The sequence below is a fragment of the Gastrolobium bilobum genome, unplaced genomic scaffold (genome assembly GCF_033153095.1).
Source record: "Gastrolobium bilobum isolate Gb01-03AN ecotype WA unplaced genomic scaffold, APGP_CSIRO_Gbil_v1 utg49826, whole genome shotgun sequence".
In the NCBI taxonomy this organism is placed as follows: domain Eukaryota; kingdom Viridiplantae; phylum Streptophyta; class Magnoliopsida; order Fabales; family Fabaceae; genus Gastrolobium; species Gastrolobium bilobum.
The window spans coordinates 31,948-53,269 of NW_026898854.1; the positions used below are offsets into that span (position 1 = coordinate 31,948).

Genomic DNA, 21,322 nt, shown 5'->3' on the forward strand with positions numbered 1-21,322 from the left:
GAATTAATATGGGTCTTTTTTAATGGATCCATTTTGAATTTCGTAGAGACCATGATCGATCTTTTTATTTGCTAGGGACTCAAGCGACCGTCGTGGAATTTGCCGATAACCAATAATGATATTTACTCATTTTAAAATTAGTAAACCGGTCATGATGCGATGCGGTTTATATGATGAATCGGAAATGCAAAGGAACCGAGCCCTTTTTAGAGTGAACGTGTTGGATTTGTGTGCTCCACCGATCACAGAGGCAGTACTCCATCGTTCGCCGTCCAGGCTGCGTTTTCCGCCGTCCGCCACCGGTCAAGTGTGCCGTCCAAATTTTGCTTTCTGCTCCACCGTCCTGGTTACTCTGTCCGCCACAGTCTACGCTTTCCTCATTGTATGAATCACAGGTAATGGTTACTCGAATGGAGGGGAAAGAGAGCGAAATTTTATTATTCTTATGTTGTTGGATCTCTATATGAATGCTTTATGATTTCTGAAAAATTACTGTGTTGGACTGATTTGAATTATTTGGGGGTTTGGAGTTGGTTTCGCTTTGGAGCAAAACATGGAGCTAAGTCTTTTGCACATAACTTGCTTGATATTTTGCTTACAAAAGGGATGAATTGACTCATCAACCACCAATTTAGTTTTAGTTGTTAATGTGTTGTATGCAGCTAAGATTAAAGATAACCAGCCTTCCTGTTGAATTTAATTGCTGGTATTGGGGTATGAAATATTGTGGTAGTAGTTTGAGGTGACGCTGGTAAGGTTAACTATGTGATTGGATTTAAGTGGCTGCAAAAGTGTACTTATTACCAATGTTATTAAACTCGACGCGGTTATCTATCCGGTCGAGGTACTGGGTCACTGATTCAACCGCATGACTCGGTAAATATATGTAAATTTCTAATTTATATTAAAAAATTATAAATATACTTAAATACCTGTAAAAAATACACCAATTTTAGTTATTTTAATATGAAAAATAAGGGAAAGGTTATACTTGCTACCTCTTTTTCTTACTACCTCTTACTACCAAATCTTAACTGTTGATTTCTGCCAATCCAATGATTATAATTTATTGGAAATTAATAATTAATTAATAAGTATGACTTAATAAATTATAACCGTTAGATTAACGGAAATCAATAGTTAAAATTTGGTAGTAAGAGGTAGTAAGAAAAAAATGTAGTAACTATAACATCTCCCGAAAATGAATAAAATACATATCATTGTCTAACAAAAAAGTAATCAAATATATAATATTTGTTATACTAATGTTTCAGGTTCAGTAAACGACATTTCTAACTATAAGTCAAATCAAAATTCCCTACATATTGCATAACTAAGATAATATTAGTGTTGTAAGTACATAATCTGTGTAAATTAATAAGCTACAAATCGCTCAAATATTTCAAAAGAAAATAAATCATTTGTGTTTGAGAGTTAAAAAAAAGGAAGAAATCAATTGATGAGATTAAATTAGTTTTTTTTTTTTTTTTTTTACAAACCGGGCCGGGTCACTGGTTGAACCGACCGGGTCATCGGTTTTTCCGAAAACCGGCCGGGTCACACCAATTCTGTAACATGGCCGGTCTAATATGAAAACCGGACCGGTTACATGACCGGTTCACCGGTTTTCAGGTCGACCCGGTCGGGTCGAGTCGGTCCGGTTTTTGTAATATTGCTTATTACTATTGTTTATCTCCTACATAAATGGCCAGGGAAGCCTATTTTAAGGCGCACTGATTTTCTTAATTTATTAGTGTGGCCCATGGGCTGGTTCTAGCCCACAAGGTCCTGGACCTTTTGGCCATGTGGGTTATGGCTGAACGGGGTTTACTAGCCAATATTGAACTCTATCAGCACCTCTTAGTAAAATCTCTAAGACAAGCGGGGAAAAAAGTACTGATCCAATGCCCGTTGCCCGGTTTAGGCTGGCTCATATGGGCCTTGTTTCCTAGAATTGACAGTCCTATGGAGGCTAGAGAAAACAAACGGTTGTCCTCACAATTTTCATCTTCTGTTTGTGTTGGATAAATGCAATTATTTGGGGGAAAACAAGAAAAATTTGGTAACATTTTCCTGGTGAGTTCCTCTGTGTATGTTAATCTGTGTTCCTTGTATATTATATAAAAGTCTGATTCGATTTATCTGTACTTAGCACATACTAAGAATTCTGGTGGGTTTTTGAAACTGTAAATGGTGGCATGCTTTCATATTTGATAGCCTTGGAAGGATAAATTTACTTTTCAAGAAATTGAAGAATATTAGTATTGTTTTTCAATACTAATATTTGATAGCGCCTTGTAAATGGTGGTATGCTTTCATATTTGATACTAAGAATTCTTGGTGGGTTTTTCATACTGTAAATGGTGGTATGCTTTCATATTTGATAGCCTTGGAAGGATAAATTCACTTTTCAAGAAATTGAAGAATATTAGTATTGTTTTTTCTCTTGCTAAGTTACCATCTAAGATGCAGATAAGTTTAAGATGAGACCTTGAGATGCACCACCCAAAAGCTAGCTCAAAGGATGGGAATGTTTAAGATCTTATAAACCTCACGTTAATTGCCCATACAACCAATGTAGGACTCCAAGTCCCATACCTTGCAAATGGAACCCAATAGTTTACAAGTGAAAAAAAAAAGGCTTAAGTGATTCTTTAATCATTTAGCTGATGAATGTCTGATCTTTCCCTGCTTCAACTCTGTTTTTTTATTCAGCTTCTTCATGGAGACTTGGCAATGTATTCAGCTCTGCATGTATTTATTAGCAGGGAGTTCATTCTTATGGTCACCTGGAAGCTGTGTGCTTGTTGATTCATTATCAAGTCAGGTTAGTACAATACTTTTTTACGGATGATTCTACTAGGCCTGTTCAAAAGTGAACGAATTCAATCAAAATAAAAAATATCAGACCACACGAAGGTTCTATTTATAATAATAAATTACATGGGTGGGCTTGGGCCTTTTCCCTATTTACATGGTATTCTATAATTACATAAATATCATATACACATATTCTAACACAAGATGCTGCAACATCAACATATGTTTCAAAAATAGGAAGAATGAATTCGTAGGTCTCTTTGAATGCTTAACTGAAATTCTTCTCCACAAGAAGAACCTCTGCCATTCTAGTTGAAATGACTTCCTCCAAAATGAGCACTAGCACCATAGTCAATGCAGAATTCATCCAGATCATTGTTTGTTCAATAATAAGTCACCAAAGAATCTAGTCTTTGGGAATATGGAAAAGGCACTCCACTCATGATTGTTGACTGTTGTACGGAAAAAACAGCGTCAACGGAAGAGAACAAGAAGCAAGAATCATGATAGTGACCATGACTGAACATAAAATCAAGCAAATGTTGTCCCTCCCTCCATTCTGGTGTGCTTCCAGAATATTCGTTTCCTCCAGTCCAATTGTGCCAGCTGGTTGGTTTGTTACACCCATTACCTCTCTTACACATAAAACCCTTCAATTAACTGCTACTTTGACTTATTATTCCTAATCCTAGGTCGTAACATTCCCCTACTGCTATCCTTCATTCTTCTTTCATACACCCGCATAACTGGAAGAGGTATGTCTGTTTCCAAATCTATTCTTCTTTTATCTTGAAAATAGGGTGTATTTGTGATGCATGTTATCTCCTTGTACAATGTGTAGTCCAATAAGTGAAAAAAATGGCAAACAAAAAGCCCAATTTCATGCTCTCTCTTGCTATTTCCAACTCCGTAATTTTTGTTACTTGATTGATTGGTATACTTGGGATCTTTGCTGCTAGTTCTTTTCTCTGTTGTGTTAAACTTGAAATACATAAAAAGTACCCAAAAGTGCAGCTAACAAGCAGCACGATACATTATACCCTGATAGTGAGTGTAATAGTAGGACATTTCCCATCTAAAAGTTCGGGAGTATGAAATTGTTAGAGAAATATAAAATATCATGAAAAGGACCTACACTTAACAGCTTAAGCTTTTATGTTGAATTGGTTGTTTTATATGGTATTAGAGCCTCCGTGCATGACTATGGGATTATGAGTTCAATCCTCACTGTCGCTAATTCTATTAATAAATAATTAAATATCGTGAAATTTCTTAGTATAGGTATGAGCCTAATGCATTATTCACCTTTGAAGCCCAATGGACTCTTGTGGGGAGGAGGTGTAGTAGAGAAATATAAAAAACCATTAAAAAGACATTCACTTAATAACTTAAGTTTTTAGGTTGAATTGATTGCTTTACAGAAATAAATAATCATTTCAGATATGTAGAGGTCGGACAGCTTTGAGGCATTGTTAATTCTTCTTTGTTCGCTTTTGTCTTTTGTTTTCTTTCTTTTGGAGGATATGGAATCCTCTTGTTTTAATTTTTTTTTTTAGAATATCTTGAAGATATCATATAATATCAAGATTATATTCTTAATATATTTTAAAGTATCCTAGAGGTTCTCTTAGGATTGGTTTCCCCATTTCCTTATATTTCATGGTTTGTTTTCTTATTTTAGGAGTCACCATCACATCAACCACTCCATTTCACATCATAGTACATAATATTCCATCTCTATTATGTCCTTGAGCATTCATTCCTCTATAGCTAAATTCCTATAATTTCAATATGGTATCAAAGCAGTATCCTCCTCCTCCGTGACCTGTCCTATCACTATTCTACTGCTGCATTCTCTAAAATCCAGAGCGCTACATGTTTGACCTTGCTCTTGAACAGAAGTACATACATATTATATGCCCTTCTTTTCTTTTAATTTTGTCAAATAATGTCTTCCATTTTCAGGTAGTGGATTCTCTGAATTCTAACTCCAATAGCAGAAATGATAAAGCTTTTTCTCCCGTCAAGAAATTTCTGATGCAGTATTATTATGACAGATATACGAACTTACATGATTCAGATTTTGAAAATTTCATGTCTCAAGAAGTCCCTTTTGGTTTGTGTGAAGTGCTTCCAGATAATCATAATTTCTTGTTGAGATTGTCAGTTCTAAAGCGCAATATTATTGGTGAAGGTTCTCATCGATCTGTGTCAACATTAATCAAATTTCAAACCCAACAGTCGAAGTCTTTGTCTGAACTTTTAAGGTATTCATGTGAATTCATCATTATTGAAAGACTGCCTTCTGGAGTTTTTGCTGATCCATTTGAATTACAACGTCTTGTTCAGCGTGGTGGTAAATATTCTTCATCTGCTTTTCAGATTTAAAGAAAAAATGGGGGAAAAAAGTCCATATTTTTAATTTCCAGGAATATCTCCATGTTTCTTCATGTTAATAACACTTTTTATTGCAGTGTTCAATGATATCGCTGTTTTTGGTGATACAAATCTGGAGCTGCCTTCATTCTTGTCTAATCGTTCTGCTGTTGAAATCCACTTAGATGTTGACCCAAATATACTGCTAGCAAGTGATATCAAAATAGAGCTTCCATTGCATGCACGATATCAAGTAAGGTTATTATGTTTTCTGTTTATATCTTAAATTCTTAAAGCCATTTTCAGCTAAGCTTGCCCTTTACATTTATTTGAGTCTAATGTTCTTGAAAGGAAGTAGGGTATGTATCTTTTGAAGGCATTATCATCATGTGATAATTGCTTCAACTTGAGATCAAGATGATTCTATGCAACAATACAGAGTGCCTTATTACTTTTATTATCCATTAGTGCTCCATCTACATGTTTTAATACTATACTAGTATTAGTATTTCTATAGGTTGTCTATTTGCAAGAACAAAATAGGCGTGGCTTTAACAAAATACTATTATTTCATCATTTCCTTTGTTTACCTCTTCTTTTTGCAGCCTCTGAATGAGAGCGGCTACTCCACAGTTGAATTTGGTTCACCGGATATGTTAGTGCGCTGCAGCACAAAGGAAAACATGGAAAATCGCAATTGCTTCTTCAAATTAAAAATTGATGATGCTAATCTATACGATGCTGGTATTGTTTGGAGTATACCTTCTGGAAGAAAGGCACATGCTGACGTTGTTTCTGGAGTTACATTTATTGCAGCCTTGTTATCAACTTTTGTAATTGTTGTCACATCGTTACATTATTATAATAGCGTATTAAGCAAATATTTAAAACAATCTTAAATGTTTTTTGAAATGTATTCTTACTGCCATGGCTACATATTCGTATTTGTTATATTTACCTATTTATTTTCTCTATAGTAGAGTCTTTCAGTGGCATGTTTTGGTCCTCTTTCCCATTACTTAGAAGTTCAGGTACAAGAGACTATCATTACCGCCTGGACAATTAGACATCCAACCCGTAATCGCAACGACCCAATTGCAAGAGCGGAGCTCTACCAACTGAGCTATATCCCCCCGAGTCAAGTGGAGCATGCATGAAGGAGTCAAGTCATTCTTCTCTTCTTTTCCTTGGCGCAGCTGGCCTATCCTGGACTTGAAACAGAGACCTCGTCCGTGAAGTAAATCATCGCACCTACGGTCCAACCAATTGGGAGAGAATCAATATCTTCTTTTTCGGGAGCGATTCATCCTTCCCAAACGCAGCATACAACTATCCGTTGTACTGCGCTCTCCAAGTGTACTTGTTCCCCCTTCTTCCTTACCATGACAAGTTTTTGTGAAATAACTCCGATGAGAAGAAAAAAGAAGGCGTTAACGGACCCTCCTGGTCCAACCCTAGACACTCTAAGATCCTTTTTCAAAGATGGAAAATGAACATAACAGCAGTTCTTTCTGAATTCCTCATAGGTGGAAAATGAAAAACAGTGTGAATAAGATCTTTTATTTTTTTTAATATTTTTATACTTTTGTTATGTTATGCAAGTGTAAACTAATTTTCATTTCCTAACAACCTTCGATTCGTTCTTAGATAGATTTTACAATCAACGTGTCATGGGTTAATAAAATAATTAAGTTGATTTGGCAAGTCTTATTAGAGTCAAAAGTGTTTGTTACATTAGTTTGATTATGATGTAGAGCAAGTTTGCACTCATTCCATTATAGACATTTTTTTCTTTTTTGGAAATATATCGACAAATTTTATACGGGGAAGGTTATACTTATAATCTATTTTTGTTTACAATCTCTTACAATCATATCTTAATCGTTGATTGATGGAAATCAACGGTTAAGATATTCGCAAATTAAATTTATTAATTAATTATTAATTCGCAATAAATGATGACCGTTGATTGGCGAAAATCAACTGTTAAGATATGATTGTAAGAGGTTCTAAACGAAAATAAGTTGTAAGTATAATCTTCCCCACATATATATACTAGTGTATTACCCTTACCCGTGCCGATCACGGGGGGGAAAATCGATTTGTTTGACTCGTAAAAGTTTACCTAAATTTAAAATAAATATTATGAATAATATTTTTTGTTAAAATTTAATAGCATGATGTAGGATCAAACAAAAAAGATATATCTTTCTTCAGTCTCAAATTAAATAACAATGTTGAGCTGCATTACAAAATATATTCACATATGCAGGTAACAAAACATGTATTACTAACACGATGATGATAAAATAAAAAATATTAATTAATAAAGACTTAATTAAAATTCAAAATATCCAAGTGATTTGCAACTTCATATAATGTATTTGTAATAAAAAAATTTAAATGTTGTGCTTGACATCAAGGTAATAAGAAAGATGCGTAACGTATACTTGCAAAAGTTATAAAATCCATTCCGCGATTCACTCTTAACGCAACACATAAAAGTATATTGCTGCATTTTATTTTGTCATGTAGTCATTCAAAAATTACAAAGTTTTACTTATCTTCTTTCAGTATTTTTTAGAGATGAACTTTCATTTAGAAAGATCAAATTTACAAAATAATAATACTTAAATATTTTTTGCAAAGATTTGTGTCGTAAGTATTTGGAATTTTTCAAATTTGTATTTACAAAAATTAAAATCAGAATTAGGAATTCAATTATAAAAGAAAAAGGAAAAATTTTAATTTAATTATAAAAAAAATATTGGCGGGCCGGTCCTCCGGACCGAGTCCAGTTTGCAACCTCTAATTGTCAGCATTATATACCAGCATGTAATACATTATTATATTTATCCACATAAAAAAATTCTTATAGTTGCAACTAAGTTTTTATATTTTATCTTTGAGATGGACATTCATTTATTACAATCAGATTTACAAAATAATAATAAATAATTACCTTTTTGCAAGAATTTGTGCCTTAGTATTTTGAAATTTACAAATTTGAATTTACAAAAATTGAAATCAGATTTAGGAATTTAATTATAAAAGAAGAAGTATGAAATTTTAATTTAATTATAAAAATAAGTTGTGGGTCGGCCCTCTGGGCCAAAACTAGTTTGCCACCTCTAACTTCAACATGTAATAGGTTTTTATATTTATCCACACAAAAATATTCTTATAGTTGCATTTAAGTTTTTATATTTTATCTCGGAGACAGACTTTTATTTATTACAACAGATTTACAAAATAATAATAAATAATTATTTTTTGCAACGATTTGTGTCGTTAGCATTTGAAATTTTACAAATTTGTATTTACAAAAATTAAAATCAGATTCAGGAATTTAATTATAAAAGAAGAAGGATAAAATTTTAATTTAATTATAAAAATATGTTGGTGGGCCGGCCCTGCGGGCCGAGACCCAGTTTGCCACATCTAACTATCAACATGTAATAGGTTTTTATATTTATCCACAAAATGGTTCTTATAGTCGCATTTAGATTTTTATATTTTATCTCAAATATGAACTTTCATTTATTACAATCACATTTAAAAAATAATAATGAACAATTATGTTTTGCAAGAATTTGTGTCGTTAGTATTTAAAATTTTACAAATTTGTATTTACAAAAATTAAAATCAGATTTATGAATTTAATTATAAAAAAAGAATGATGAAATTTTAATTTAATTATAAAAATATGTTGGTAGGCCGGCCCTCCAGGCCGAGACCAATTTGCCATCTTTAACTATCAGCATATAATAGATTTTTATATTTATCCACAAAAAAGCTCTTATAGTTACGTTTAGGTTTTTATATTTTATCTCAGAGATGAACTTTCATTTATTACAATTATATTTACAAAATAATAAGAAATAATTATTTTTTTACAAGGATTTGTGTCGTTAGTATTTAAAATTTTACAAATTTGTATTTACAAAAATTGAAATATGATTTAAGAATTTAATTATAAAAGAAGAATAGTGGAATTTTAATTTAATTCTAAAAACTTGGTTGCAGACGGGGAAGGAAGGCCCTCGGGCCAAGCCCAGTGTGTAACCTTTAACTATCAATATTTATGTAAATAATAATTTGTTTGCAAGAATTTGTATCCTTAGTATTTTGAATTTTACAAATTTATATTTTCAAAAATTGAAATCAGATTTAGGAATTTAATTATAAAAAAATAATAATGAAATTTTGATTTAATTATAAAATGAATGGGTGGTGGGCAGGCCCTCAGTTTTTCACTTCTAACTGTTAGCATTTTATATATTAACATGTAATATGTTTCTTATATTTAGCAACACAAAATTGTTCTTATAGTTGAATCTAGATTACTGTATATCTATATATTTTACAGTTGTCTTTAAATCGACTCTTTATGGTCTGTGTATTTGTGACATATATAAAAGATAAAGAGTTGAAAAATATTTGAGTTGGTACGTTTAATATTCTATCAAACACTTTATAGTTGAATAGGGTAATATCAAAAGACCATTCATTAGTTTAATTACATAATAATAAATATTATTAATAGGTTTAACAATTTTCTATGCAGAAAGTTGTGGTATTAGTAATAGGCTTAACAATCATCTATGCAGAAAGTAGTGTGATATCAATATAGCTGTTTGACAACCCAAATTTTAAACTTTTTCCCACCTATGAAGTTTAAATTTCAAATTTAAATTATATTTTATCAACTATAAATATATTTTTATAATTTTAAGTAGATTTTTTCTTTAATCTATAATTTTATATTAAATTCAAATTTATTATATATGTCATTTTTCCACTGCAGAAACATTAAATGTTGAACTCTTTCCCCACCTATCAAGTTCAAAATTCAAATTTAAAAAGTTAAAATTGTAAATATTAAATATTTTCTCACCCAATAGATATAATAATAAATTCTATTTATAGACTTAATAATTTTTCGCACAAAAAATAGTGAAAAACATCCATAGAAGGTTGTCCACTTTTTTCATGTAATAGCTTTTAGTTATTCATTCACGACATAGGAAATTGTGTTAATTATACTCTTGCAATAAAAAAATGAAAGTTTAATTTCTTTCTTATATACTAAATTAAAATTTTTATTTTTATAGTTATTAAACTTTTATAATTTTTTGTACAGAATGACAGAAGACGTTTTATTTTTTATTTAAACTTAAAATTTAAATTCTTTTTTCTATTAATTTATGGTGTTTATATGTTTTTTTAAATTGGTTATACATGTATATTCAAAATGTTTATGTTAAATATCTTTTTAAAAAAAATATTTGTACTGAAATTTTTTCTCTTTTTGTATTACTTTTTTTAGTTAAAATTTTAATAAATATTCTTTTAAAGTATAAATTCGTCATTTCTTATTTTTTTATTTAAATTTAAAATTTAAAATATCTTTTTATCAACTGTGCATATATTTTATAATTTTAAATATTTTTTATTTAATCAACGATTATATATTAAATTCAAATTTCTTATATAGATATCTTTTTTCCATTACAGAAATATTAAATGCTGAATTCTTTTCACTTTTCAAGTTCAAAATTCAAATTTAAAAAATTTAAATTTTCAATATTAAATATTTTTCCACCCAATAGACATAATAATTATCATTATTAAAAAGTGTAAGATAATTTTCCATATAGAAAGTAGTGGGAAACATGGATAGAAGGATGTGCACATTCTCCAAATAATAATTTCTAGTTTTTATTTACGATATATGAAATTGTGTTTTTTATACTCTTATTTCAAAAAAATGAACGTTTAATTTGTTTGTTATATATTAAGTCAAAACCTTTTTTGCAGTGATTAAATTTTATTATGACGCTATGAGGAGTGTCACTGTTTGCCAAAAAAGACTGCACCTCATCCACATAATGCTCCCACAAAGTGCACTCCAGCTTGTGACCCCTACATATGAGTTGCAAGAGGAACAATGTCATACACGAAACATTCAAGATAACAAAGCGGCAACAAAATTATTTTCTTTAACTCTGACATTTAAAATACTTCAGGTTGTCAAGCTCCAACACAACCATTTTCGTCTTCCTACCAGAGACCACACGATCACAAACTTCCCTAATTCCTAAGATTAAACCAATGATGTCTACAAAACAAAGAATGCCGCAAATAGCTCGTAAAAAAATGCAACAATTAAAAAAATGAACAACAATAAGGAAAAAAATAGATTACCCACTAAATAAGAAAAGTCAGATGTTTCTTTCTCAATGATGTCATAATCAACAAAATCAAATTCACTCGCAGAAATATTAGAATCAACAATTGATTTAACATCAGTCCTCAAGTTGAAAGACAAACGATATTGATGCTTGATTGGCCTGAACACATCGCTATTGAATCCAACTCCAATTTTTTTTTTATAGAATAGCACTCTCCTTCATGGATTTTCTTCCGCACCTGCAAAGAACCTTTGACAGTGGCGTGGATCCTACCACCCTACAAAAGAACGCAGCCAACTTACATCAATAATGTTAATTAAAACGATCAGAACATAGATGGAAGATTTAAAAAACGCAGACAACTACCTGTTCATCCAATAAAACCATTTCAACATTGTCGTCAAGATCTTTACGTTGAAAGTAAGGAAATTTCCAAGCCTGAACCACCTTCACCTTAATCCTCCAGTCCTCTTTGGCAGGATTGACATCCTTCATAAAATCATATTTTGGAAACAAATTTTTTGTAAGACGAAAAAAGAGAGAAGCACTAAGTGATTTTGTTGAGGAAGCAATGCGCAAACAGCTGATATTTGGCAGCAGCAAAAAAAGAAACAATAAACAGAAGCAACCAAATCGTCCCCAAGCGTTCGTATAGAATAAACAAAAGCAGATGTATTTTTTAATTTCTTTAACAAATTCAATGCAGAAGGAAGCTCAACATTAAATGAGTTGTCTGTCACCATTCAGAATTCAAAAATCAAATTTAAAATTTAAAGTTAAAATTTAAATTCAAATTTGGAAATTCAGAAATCAATGAGATATTAATAATTTGTAGAAAACAGAGGTGCATTAAATGAGTTGTCTGCCACCAACATTTATAACAAATCTTGACCATTGATTTAAATTAAGAAATCTTATCCATCGATTTGCTCTTGAAAAATTGATTTGTTTTATATTTATTTTATTCACTGATTTACCAAAGAAGGAAAGGTTTTTAAAATTTTATAGTGTGAACACAAAGCTGAAAGTGAAGGAGAAAGCGACACGTCAGCAAACTTGCCAAAGAATGGAATTCTTTTAGAATATAAGAGATATATATATATATATATATATATATATATATATATATATTTCCTAATATTATTATCATATTATAAAATAAAATGAAGTGTTAAAGATTAAAATAAAAATTATGTTTGTAAATTATTTTAAAAAGTATCTTTAAAATTAAATTATGTACCATAAATAATAAATATTTATTTATATTATGTTAAAAATATTATTTAAGATATAAAAAATTATCTTTATATTTATTTAAGTAAAATTAGAAAAAATTGAAAAAATATATTCATCTATATGAATAATTACTTTAAAATTTTAAATTTATTTTTATTTAATAATAATATAAGTTAAGATCCTTATAATCTAAAACATATTAAAAAATTATTTTCCTTCTTTTTTATTCTATATTAGTATAATAGTACAATTAGAATTATTAAAAAATTAATTATTAAAAATTTAAAATTTAAAAATTATTTATTTCAAAATTATGATAAAGTTAATAATTTATTTTAAAATTAACTTAAAAATAAAAAATATTATTCGAGGGAATAAAACGTGACTAATCTAATGTATTTAATCCAAATAATTAAAATATATTTTAAAATTTTCATTTATTTTTATCATGAAAATAAATTTAGGTCAAATATTATTTTATTTTATCTATTTTTTTACCTTATATCATTGTAATTTTAAATATATTTTTTTATATAAATAAAAATTTAAGATAAAAATTTTTATTTCAATCTTTAATAATTGATTTTGTTAAATGTTTATTTGTTAATATCATAATTGTATTCTACCAAAATAAATATTAGGAAAAATAAAGAATTCTATATTTATAAGACCTCAAGGGGTCTAAAAGATACATTTTTGTAATCATGATGAGTGTAACTGGAAGTTCAAAACCACAAGGGATTAAATTAGGGGTGTTCGCAGTCTGAATTGGATCGATTTTGGAAGCAAAAATATCTGATCCAATCCCTTTGGTTTAATCAAGTAATCATTCATTCAGTTTGGATTTTTTTTTCAAATCTGATCCAATCCAATATAATTTTTTTGGTTTGGATTGGATCGATTTTCGGTTTTTTGAAAAGTTTAAGATTTGTATGATAATTGTTGTGCAAATAACATATCTTTTGTATGTATCGGCTTTGTAAAATTTGTATGATGATCATTGTGCAATATAGAAGTATTGTACAACAAAATGTTGATTTATCATATTTTATTTCTAACAAAAAATATACCAAGAGAGAAAACAACAAATGTGCTCATTGGTTAGCTAAAGCTGGGCAGACTAATAATCTTCATTTCAAGATTTTTAAAGATCCTCCTCCTCAGTTGATGGAACTTATAGTTGCTGATGCTAGAAATATGTCTAGCTTGTTAGTTTCTGATTTGTAATTTCTTTCTGTTTCTGGGGCTTAGCCCCTCTTTATTTACAAAAAAAAAAAAAATTATAATATGGTTGCGTGAGATACAAAGTAACTCAAATTTTCTTCTATAGAGGAGCTGCTATACAATAATAACCTATGTAATAAAAGTATATTATCTATCTTACCAAAAAAAAACATAACATAGATCAAACACAACTCACTTTCTCCAACATGATGAGTTAATGGGTTTTGGATTTAGAATGTTACTATATGATTTTAGGGCTATGATTGGGGAAAGGCTCAAGTAGGTTGATGGTAAGGTTGAAAATTATTGGTCGGTTTGGATTGGATCAGTTTTCATCAATCAATCTAAAAATCGATCCAATCCAATTAAATTTTGCGGTTTGTTTTCGATTTTTGATTTTTTGATTTTCAGTTTTTCGGTTCGGCCACCGCGGTTTGAATCGATTTGGATTGGTTGATGAACACCCATAGATTAAATGATAAACTTATTTAATCATAATGGATATGAGTGATAAGTTCAAAACTACATGGAGTTAATAACTGTAACGCCCCGTTCTAGAATCGGTTAGTTATCACCAATTATAATATTAAGCACAATTACAATCACACTATTTAATTAAAATAAAAGGATAAAATTTTTCTTTTAAAATAATTCTTTCTTTCTTCTTTACTTGGCATAATTTAATTCTTATGACCAGTAATCTAATTCCATGATAGGAAACTCTATTTATTGCGAAATTATTCCACAATTGCTTAATATCAAGGGTCAAGTGGCTCTCATAAGTCAACAAGGCAATTTCAAAAATCGCTCCCCCTTCTTCACTGGAGCGAGGAAGAGAGCGAGATGAATTGATTCGAATCCGAGAGAAAACCTAATGCAAGGGCTCGCTCGCTGGACAGCTCGCTCTAGCGAGCGTGCTAGCGAGCGATCCTAAAACTTGGTAAGGTCCTTCTGTTTCCAGGGCATTCCTAAGGGATTTGGTCCTCACTTTCCTCAATCTTCTTGGTACCTAATTGAACATATATTTTCAGCCATATTCATATCAACATCATACTCTTTAATTCCTTGAACTTTCATACATAAAATCTTTCTTTCTTGGGCCTCAAGCCAACCTTTTTACTTCTTACTTGCATTGCAAGAAATCTTATATTTCTTATTCTTTTTACATCCATATCTATCTTTCTCATTGTTCTAGCCTTTCTTTGACATGGGCATTATAATACCTCACATATTTAAAATACATATTAATAGTTAAATTGAGAGTTAAGGGGATGTTTAGTGAAAATTCTAAGTTTTGGATCAAAATACGTACGAAGGGTAAAATGGTAAATCACAAATACATAACCCTAAATTGTAAAATGATAAAATTAGGCCTCGATTGATGAAAACAATACTGGAAATAGATTCAGAACAAAAAATTGAATGGATAGACAAGTTTCTGAAAAATTGATGAATAGTGTTTTACCGGATAAAAATATTATAGTACAGTTGCACCGAAAAATGTGAAAAGTGAGATTACTGCTCTAGGATTGAATATATGTTGGAAAAGTTACTTAGGATCAATAAATATGATTAGTGGTACAATTTGATGAATTTTGGGGTTTTTTGGGAAATGTGTCTACGGTGCACCACTAGGGGTAAAACAATAATTTTACCAAATTACCGGAAAACTCTGGATTTATCTGTTCAAGCGTAATTGAGGGACTTTGGTAAATATTAAATTTTTATTTACAAAAAAAAATATATATTAAATTTTGATTTAATGGATAATTCATGAATTAATTGGTGATTAATGAGTTTAAGTATGGTGGCACTTGTGGGGCCCACCCCCACGAAGTGACTTATGAGGACATGTAAGAAATCAAATTTTTGGATCATCTTTATCCTTCTTCCTTGCAAAATTCGTGCTCCCTCCATTGTTGGAGAAGAAAGAAGCTTAAAAAAATTCAAACAACCATAACTTGAGTTCTAGGCCATCAAATTGAGTCATTTCAAAGCCAAATTTGTGTAAAAATCTTGAGAGGAACACATTGCTACCCTTATTTTTCAGTGGGGATCATTGTGTGAATAGATCCTTCTAGAAATAGGGTGACAATTTTGATGTTCAAGAGGGTGGTTGGTGGCGATTTGGGTCATCAAAGGCTTAAAGAACACTCCCTTGGACCGTAGGAGTTCATTGGTGGTAAGTAATTCCATTTCCATTGAGTTTTAATTGAGATCATAAATTTGAAGACCTAAGCCTATGTGTTGGTGAGTTTGGGTAGTTGGAGGCTTTAAAATGAAATTGTGTATTTGATAAATGTTGCTTAGAATGATGATTTATGATGATTGAACTCATAAAAATTCTTGTGAAAAAATTTATGTAACTTAGGAAAATTTCATGTATGAACATGGTTCTTGAGAAAATGAGTTGTTGGAAAATCGTGAAATTAAGTTGTGGATTAATTAGAATAGTTAATTACATGATGAATGATGCATTGGATGCTTGAAAATCAATGGAGAATCCTTTGTCCCTTGGATACATCACATTCGACCATATAGGGTTTTGAGGGGGAAATTTATCTAAGTTAGGATTTGATGTAATTGTGGGTTGATATGGTGATGTGGATGGCTAAGGAAACCATAAGGATAGTTGAATAAAATTAACAACAAGATTGTGTAATAATGGCCTTAATGGCCGAAACATTAATGAATATGTAGAGGGGGGGGTTGTGTTGTTTTAAATTGTGACTTGTTGGACAAGTTGATTGATGACCATGTGTGTATGATTATTGTAGGTTGCCTCCCTCGAACACAATCATAGAAGATTGAAGCTTAGAGCTTGTGGATTGCCTTTGGTCCTTGACCAAAAGAATTTTGGTAAGTAATTACTTACTTGGTTATATGATTGGTTAGATAAATAATTTAGTTATCATGTGGCACTTGGTAATTGTAACAGCCCATTGTACATCGGTATTGTTAACATTGATTATGATATTAACCGCAGTTACAATCACAACAATTCATTTAAAAATACGAATAATTTTTTTTCTTTTCATTACGTAATCGTTTAAAAGCAATAATAAAATGTAATGACATAAGCTGTGATCATAACTGAATTCTAAACGCGAAATAAATAAAATAAGAGCCTAACTATCATACATTACTTATTTTAAGTCACTAAGGGGTTTCTATAAATCCACTTAGCATAAATCTCACTTTATCAAAAGTGTGTTTTAAAGCCTCAAGGGTACCTAATAGATAAGGGTGGCACACAATGACCAACAATGCTTTAGTGTTCTTACAACCCATAACAATTTATATTATTCTCATCAATTTACAATCCATTACTTAACTTTATCAAAACTTAAACTCATTAGAATCACATTATCCAATTTCACGCATTCTTAACAATAGACATATAATCATAACCTAAAATAAGCCTATTTCCCTTTCATCACATACATGTTTTACAATATTACACAAGGTCCATAAGCATTACATTACAATTCTCCAAATGGTAAATATAACTACAATGAGAATTCCAGTTGAGCTTATATACTTATGTATAACTGTAAGCAATATGTGAAAATTATATTGTGGTGGGAATATTGTTTATTTTTCTAATTTTTTCTTGTAATTCTAATTGTCATCTTACCGAAAGGTGTAGTTTGTTGGATGATATTAGTAATTCCAGGCAATGTTGTGAAAACTGGATCGGATCGGCCGGGTTGACCCAGAACCCAGTGAACCGGTCATCTGACCGGTTCGGTTATCACATTGGATAGGTCAAGTATCAGACCCGGTACGACCCGACTGATTTTGGTGAAAAATCGGTGACCCGGCCCGGTTAAAAAAAAAACATTTTCAAAACAAAAAAGTCTTTCAAAAAAAAATATCATAATTGATATATTTGAGTGATCTGTTACTTATTGACTTACATAAGTTATGTACTTACAATACTAATATTATCTCAGTTATGCTCTATGCAGTGAATTTTGATTTGATTGTTAGAGATGTCGTTTAACGAACCCGAAACACCAATATAACAAGCATTATGTGTTTGTTTGATCCTTTATTGGATAATAATGTATAATTTATTATTTTTATATTAAAATATTTAGAATTTATATTATTTTTTCAACTATTTGAGTATATTTATAATTTTTTTAATATAAATTATAGATTTATATATAATCACCGGGTCATGCGGTTGAACCAGTGATCCACTGGTTGAATCAGTGACCCAACACTTCGATCAGGTCATTGACCGGGCCGATTTTAATAACATTGATTCTAGGAGTCTGTATTTTAGTTTTTTGATGGTAATATATTCATTCTTCCAAGGAAATATGTCTTTTAACTCGTTTATGAAATCATCTTCTATTATATAGAGGTTTAATGTTTCACATGTTGTAAGAGATAAATTTATCTTCTACGCATATATAAAAGTGTGTGAGATTCATATTTTTTCTCTCTTTTTTTTCTCATGGACTCATATAAGTCCTACATATTTTTATATGTATATAAGAGATAAATTTATCTCTTACAAATTATAATGCACTGATAACGTGTTGGATGCATATCGGAACGTTGACCGCGTGTCGAACAAAGTTGACTGTATGTCAAAAAACGTGTCGGAGAGTTGACCGCGTGTCCCAAAATATTGACCGCATGTCTGACGCGTGTTGGAACATATCGGAGCTTGTCCAACACGCATTTTTTTACAAAATTTGCGTGTCGAGTATCACAACTTACAAACATGATAAATAAATTATCTCCTAATTTTGGTACAACTGGCAGACCTACCATGGGGGCTAGGGTGGGCCCTCGCTCTCCTCTAAAATATGAAAATATGTTCTACTATATGATATGCAACATGGTTTGTAAAAACAAAATTTTGAAAGTGCTTTTTAAAAATAAAAGACATGCAATGCTATTCATAAAAAAAGTGTTCCACCCGTTCATTGCACCCAATTAGAGATAACAATTATTTACCAGATTCAACCTGCCAGCATATAAGGCAGGTTTTGTTCTTGGTCTGCTACCATCCTCAATCAACGTGGAAAGCTGGTTTTTTCGTTGTATACAAAGAAGAGTTCAGTTAGTAATGCATATTTTCTCTACCTATCAAATTTGTTTAGAATTTGATTTTATATTGATTGATTATCTAATTTTCTTTTTATAATCATAAACAATTTGTATAGATTGTCATGTCAGAACTCAGGATAAGAGTATTTAGTTTTGACTTTATTGGCAAAGAAAAAATATCAATAATAGTTATCAATTATTAGTTGGGACCAAATGCTAAAGATAAATAACACATTGATTAATTTACTGTGTCTTATGCTAAATAACAGCTAAGTGAGAAAATAAGATTATAAAGAAATCAAAGAAAGTGCAATTATAACACCAGAAGGTATGAAGGTAAAAAATAAAAAATTGATCTTACAAACAAAATATAGAGTCTTAAGACTAGTTCCTCATTGAAATAGAGGGTGAATTGGACTATTGTCACCGAAACCAAAAAATTGACATTCCAACCAAAAAATTGGCAAAAATTATGTAATTTTATTAGGTTCTTCTTAACAAATATTTTTATATTCTTGGTGTGATCATCAAACTAAAATTGACATTGTCTTTTCATAATAGTAATATAAATTTTCGCCCTCGTATAATTTATGGATCCGCCGCTATGTACAAGAGACATCCTAGATACATGGTCAGTTGGCCGGGGCAGCCTATTTAAAGGCGCGCTGAATTTTTAATTTAGTAGTATTGGTCAAAGGCTGGTCCTAGCCCACAAGGTCTTGTGGGCTTTTGGTCACGTGGGTTATGGGCCTTATGGCTGAATGGTTGACTAGTCAAAACTGTATCAGTGTAACACCAACCTTCATTGGGATAAATTTAGAATTTATTTAAAATCGAGCCAAAGGTGTAGTAAATTTATGAATTTGAGGGCTAAGCTGTAATTAAAAAAAATGTTATTCTAGGGCTGTTTTGGGACGTGTTGCTCCCAAACCAATTAGCTTGTGCTTGATTATTGGGAGCCAAAAGATGCCCATCTGTGGGTGTATGTATTAGGCAACAGGGGACAAATATGGAACTTACCCCAATTGATTTCCCTCCGCACTGTCAGGTTCACTCTTCGAATCCTTTCTGCCAAAGATTTATCACCAAAACCATGAGTAAAGTACCTTGAATCGTGGTGTCATTCTCTATCACCTAAATTCCTTAAGAAATCCTCTCTTCTCTTAAAGAAAGTCAAGGAAAATTGTGAGGAAGTCAGGGGCAACCGAGGCTGACACTTGTGGAGAACTCACTTTCAAGACAAGGGCAGAATCTAAAAGTATAAGGAGAGAGAGAGAGCGCTACTACTACAATTCTGTAAAAATCCAGTCTAAGGCTTAGTGGGGTCAGGGTGGGTGGTAAGCTTCTGACTCTTTGATGTCTTCCCTTTGAGTGCTTCGGTTGGGATAGTTTCTTACCCAACCCGTTGTTTTTTTTTTCCCCAAGACTTTCCTTGGTTATGATTGAATGAATGAATTATTGTGGCTGTCAATTGAAGACAGCTCTGTTTGATGAGATTACTGTTAAGTAAGCTATATTACAAAAATGTGTGTGAATGTTAATGGTACCATGATGTGAAAAGGAGCAAAATGATGAGATTACTTTTATGAGTAAGGATACCTCTTGGGAGTGCACCCTAGAGTGAATCAAAGGATTCATGGAGGTATTGTGAAAGATAAGCTAATTACCCATGAAAGTGCTAGTTTCTTCTTAATGATAGTGATGTGATGCTGTGTTAGTGGCTGAAATATGATGTCCTATGATTTTCTGTTATGATTGATAACCAAGATGCTGGGATAGCCACCAACTCTTGGGGAACCACCTTGAGAGTCCTTAGCTTACTGAGAAGTAAAATTCTCATTCCCCTTATAGATTTTGCTGCAGGTCATGAAGATAAGAACAAAGATGGAGGTAGTGTAAAGTGATGGGATTGGAGAGAAATTAACGAATGAATGTGCTTGATGATGTTTTGTTTGTGTGCAGCTGCTCATATGTATATGTAATGAAGAAGAATGATGTACTTTGTGACTTTTACAAAGAACCTAGCAATGGACATGTAATGATGTTAATTTGACAAGTACATGTATGCGATTGTAGATAACTTATGGATAATCATCTTCTATGTAGCAACTTTTGTGCTGAGCTGAAAATGGAATAGAAAACCCAACGTAGAAGCTTGTACCTTCTGCCCTGTGGTATAGTTTTGGTTCAAAAGTCTTACATGTACAGCCTATATGAAGATATAAGAAAAAGGTAACTCTGGTGAAATGCCAACTATTGAATTATGTAAGGATTGGAATCAGCAATGGGAGTACATTTAATTCAGAGATAAGCTTTAGGCTAATTATAAAAGGTTCTAATTGGAATAACTAAGTGATTCCCCCCACTCTATGTACACATGCATCCAATTAAGGAAGGTTGGC

General features: G+C 31.2%; 1 protein-coding gene across 5 annotated transcripts; it reads left to right on the forward strand.

Annotated features, from left to right (window-relative positions):
• Positions 1–218: 218 nt before the first annotated feature.
• Positions 219–6,122, forward strand: LOC133284735 (uncharacterized). 5 transcript variants are annotated; one of them, XM_061481800.1, is made up of 5 exons: positions 219–395; positions 2,716–2,827; positions 4,786–5,176; positions 5,295–5,449; positions 5,802–6,122. In XM_061481800.1, exons 1-5 carry the CDS (start codon positions 385–387, stop codon positions 6,093–6,095), a joined length of 963 nt encoding a protein of 320 aa, XP_061337784.1. In that variant the 5' UTR covers positions 219–384; the 3' UTR covers positions 6,096–6,122. The 5 variants fall into 5 exon arrangements, with proteins under 5 accessions (XP_061337784.1, XP_061337787.1, XP_061337788.1 ...); XM_061481803.1 differs by having other exon boundaries at positions 2,769–2,827; positions 3,293–5,176; XM_061481804.1 differs by having other exon boundaries at positions 5,295–5,454; positions 5,802–5,909.
• Positions 6,123–21,322: the final 15,200 nt, after the last annotated feature.

Coding starts and splice junctions, on each gene's coding strand:
- LOC133284735 (XM_061481800.1), top strand. Junction 5,177..5,294: donor ACGTCTTGTTCAGCGTGGTG/GTAAATATTCTT, acceptor TTTTTATTGCAG/TGTTCAATGATATCGCTGTT. Junction 5,450..5,801: donor CATTGCATGCACGATATCAA/GTAAGGTTATTA, acceptor TTCTTTTTGCAG/CCTCTGAATGAGAGCGGCTA.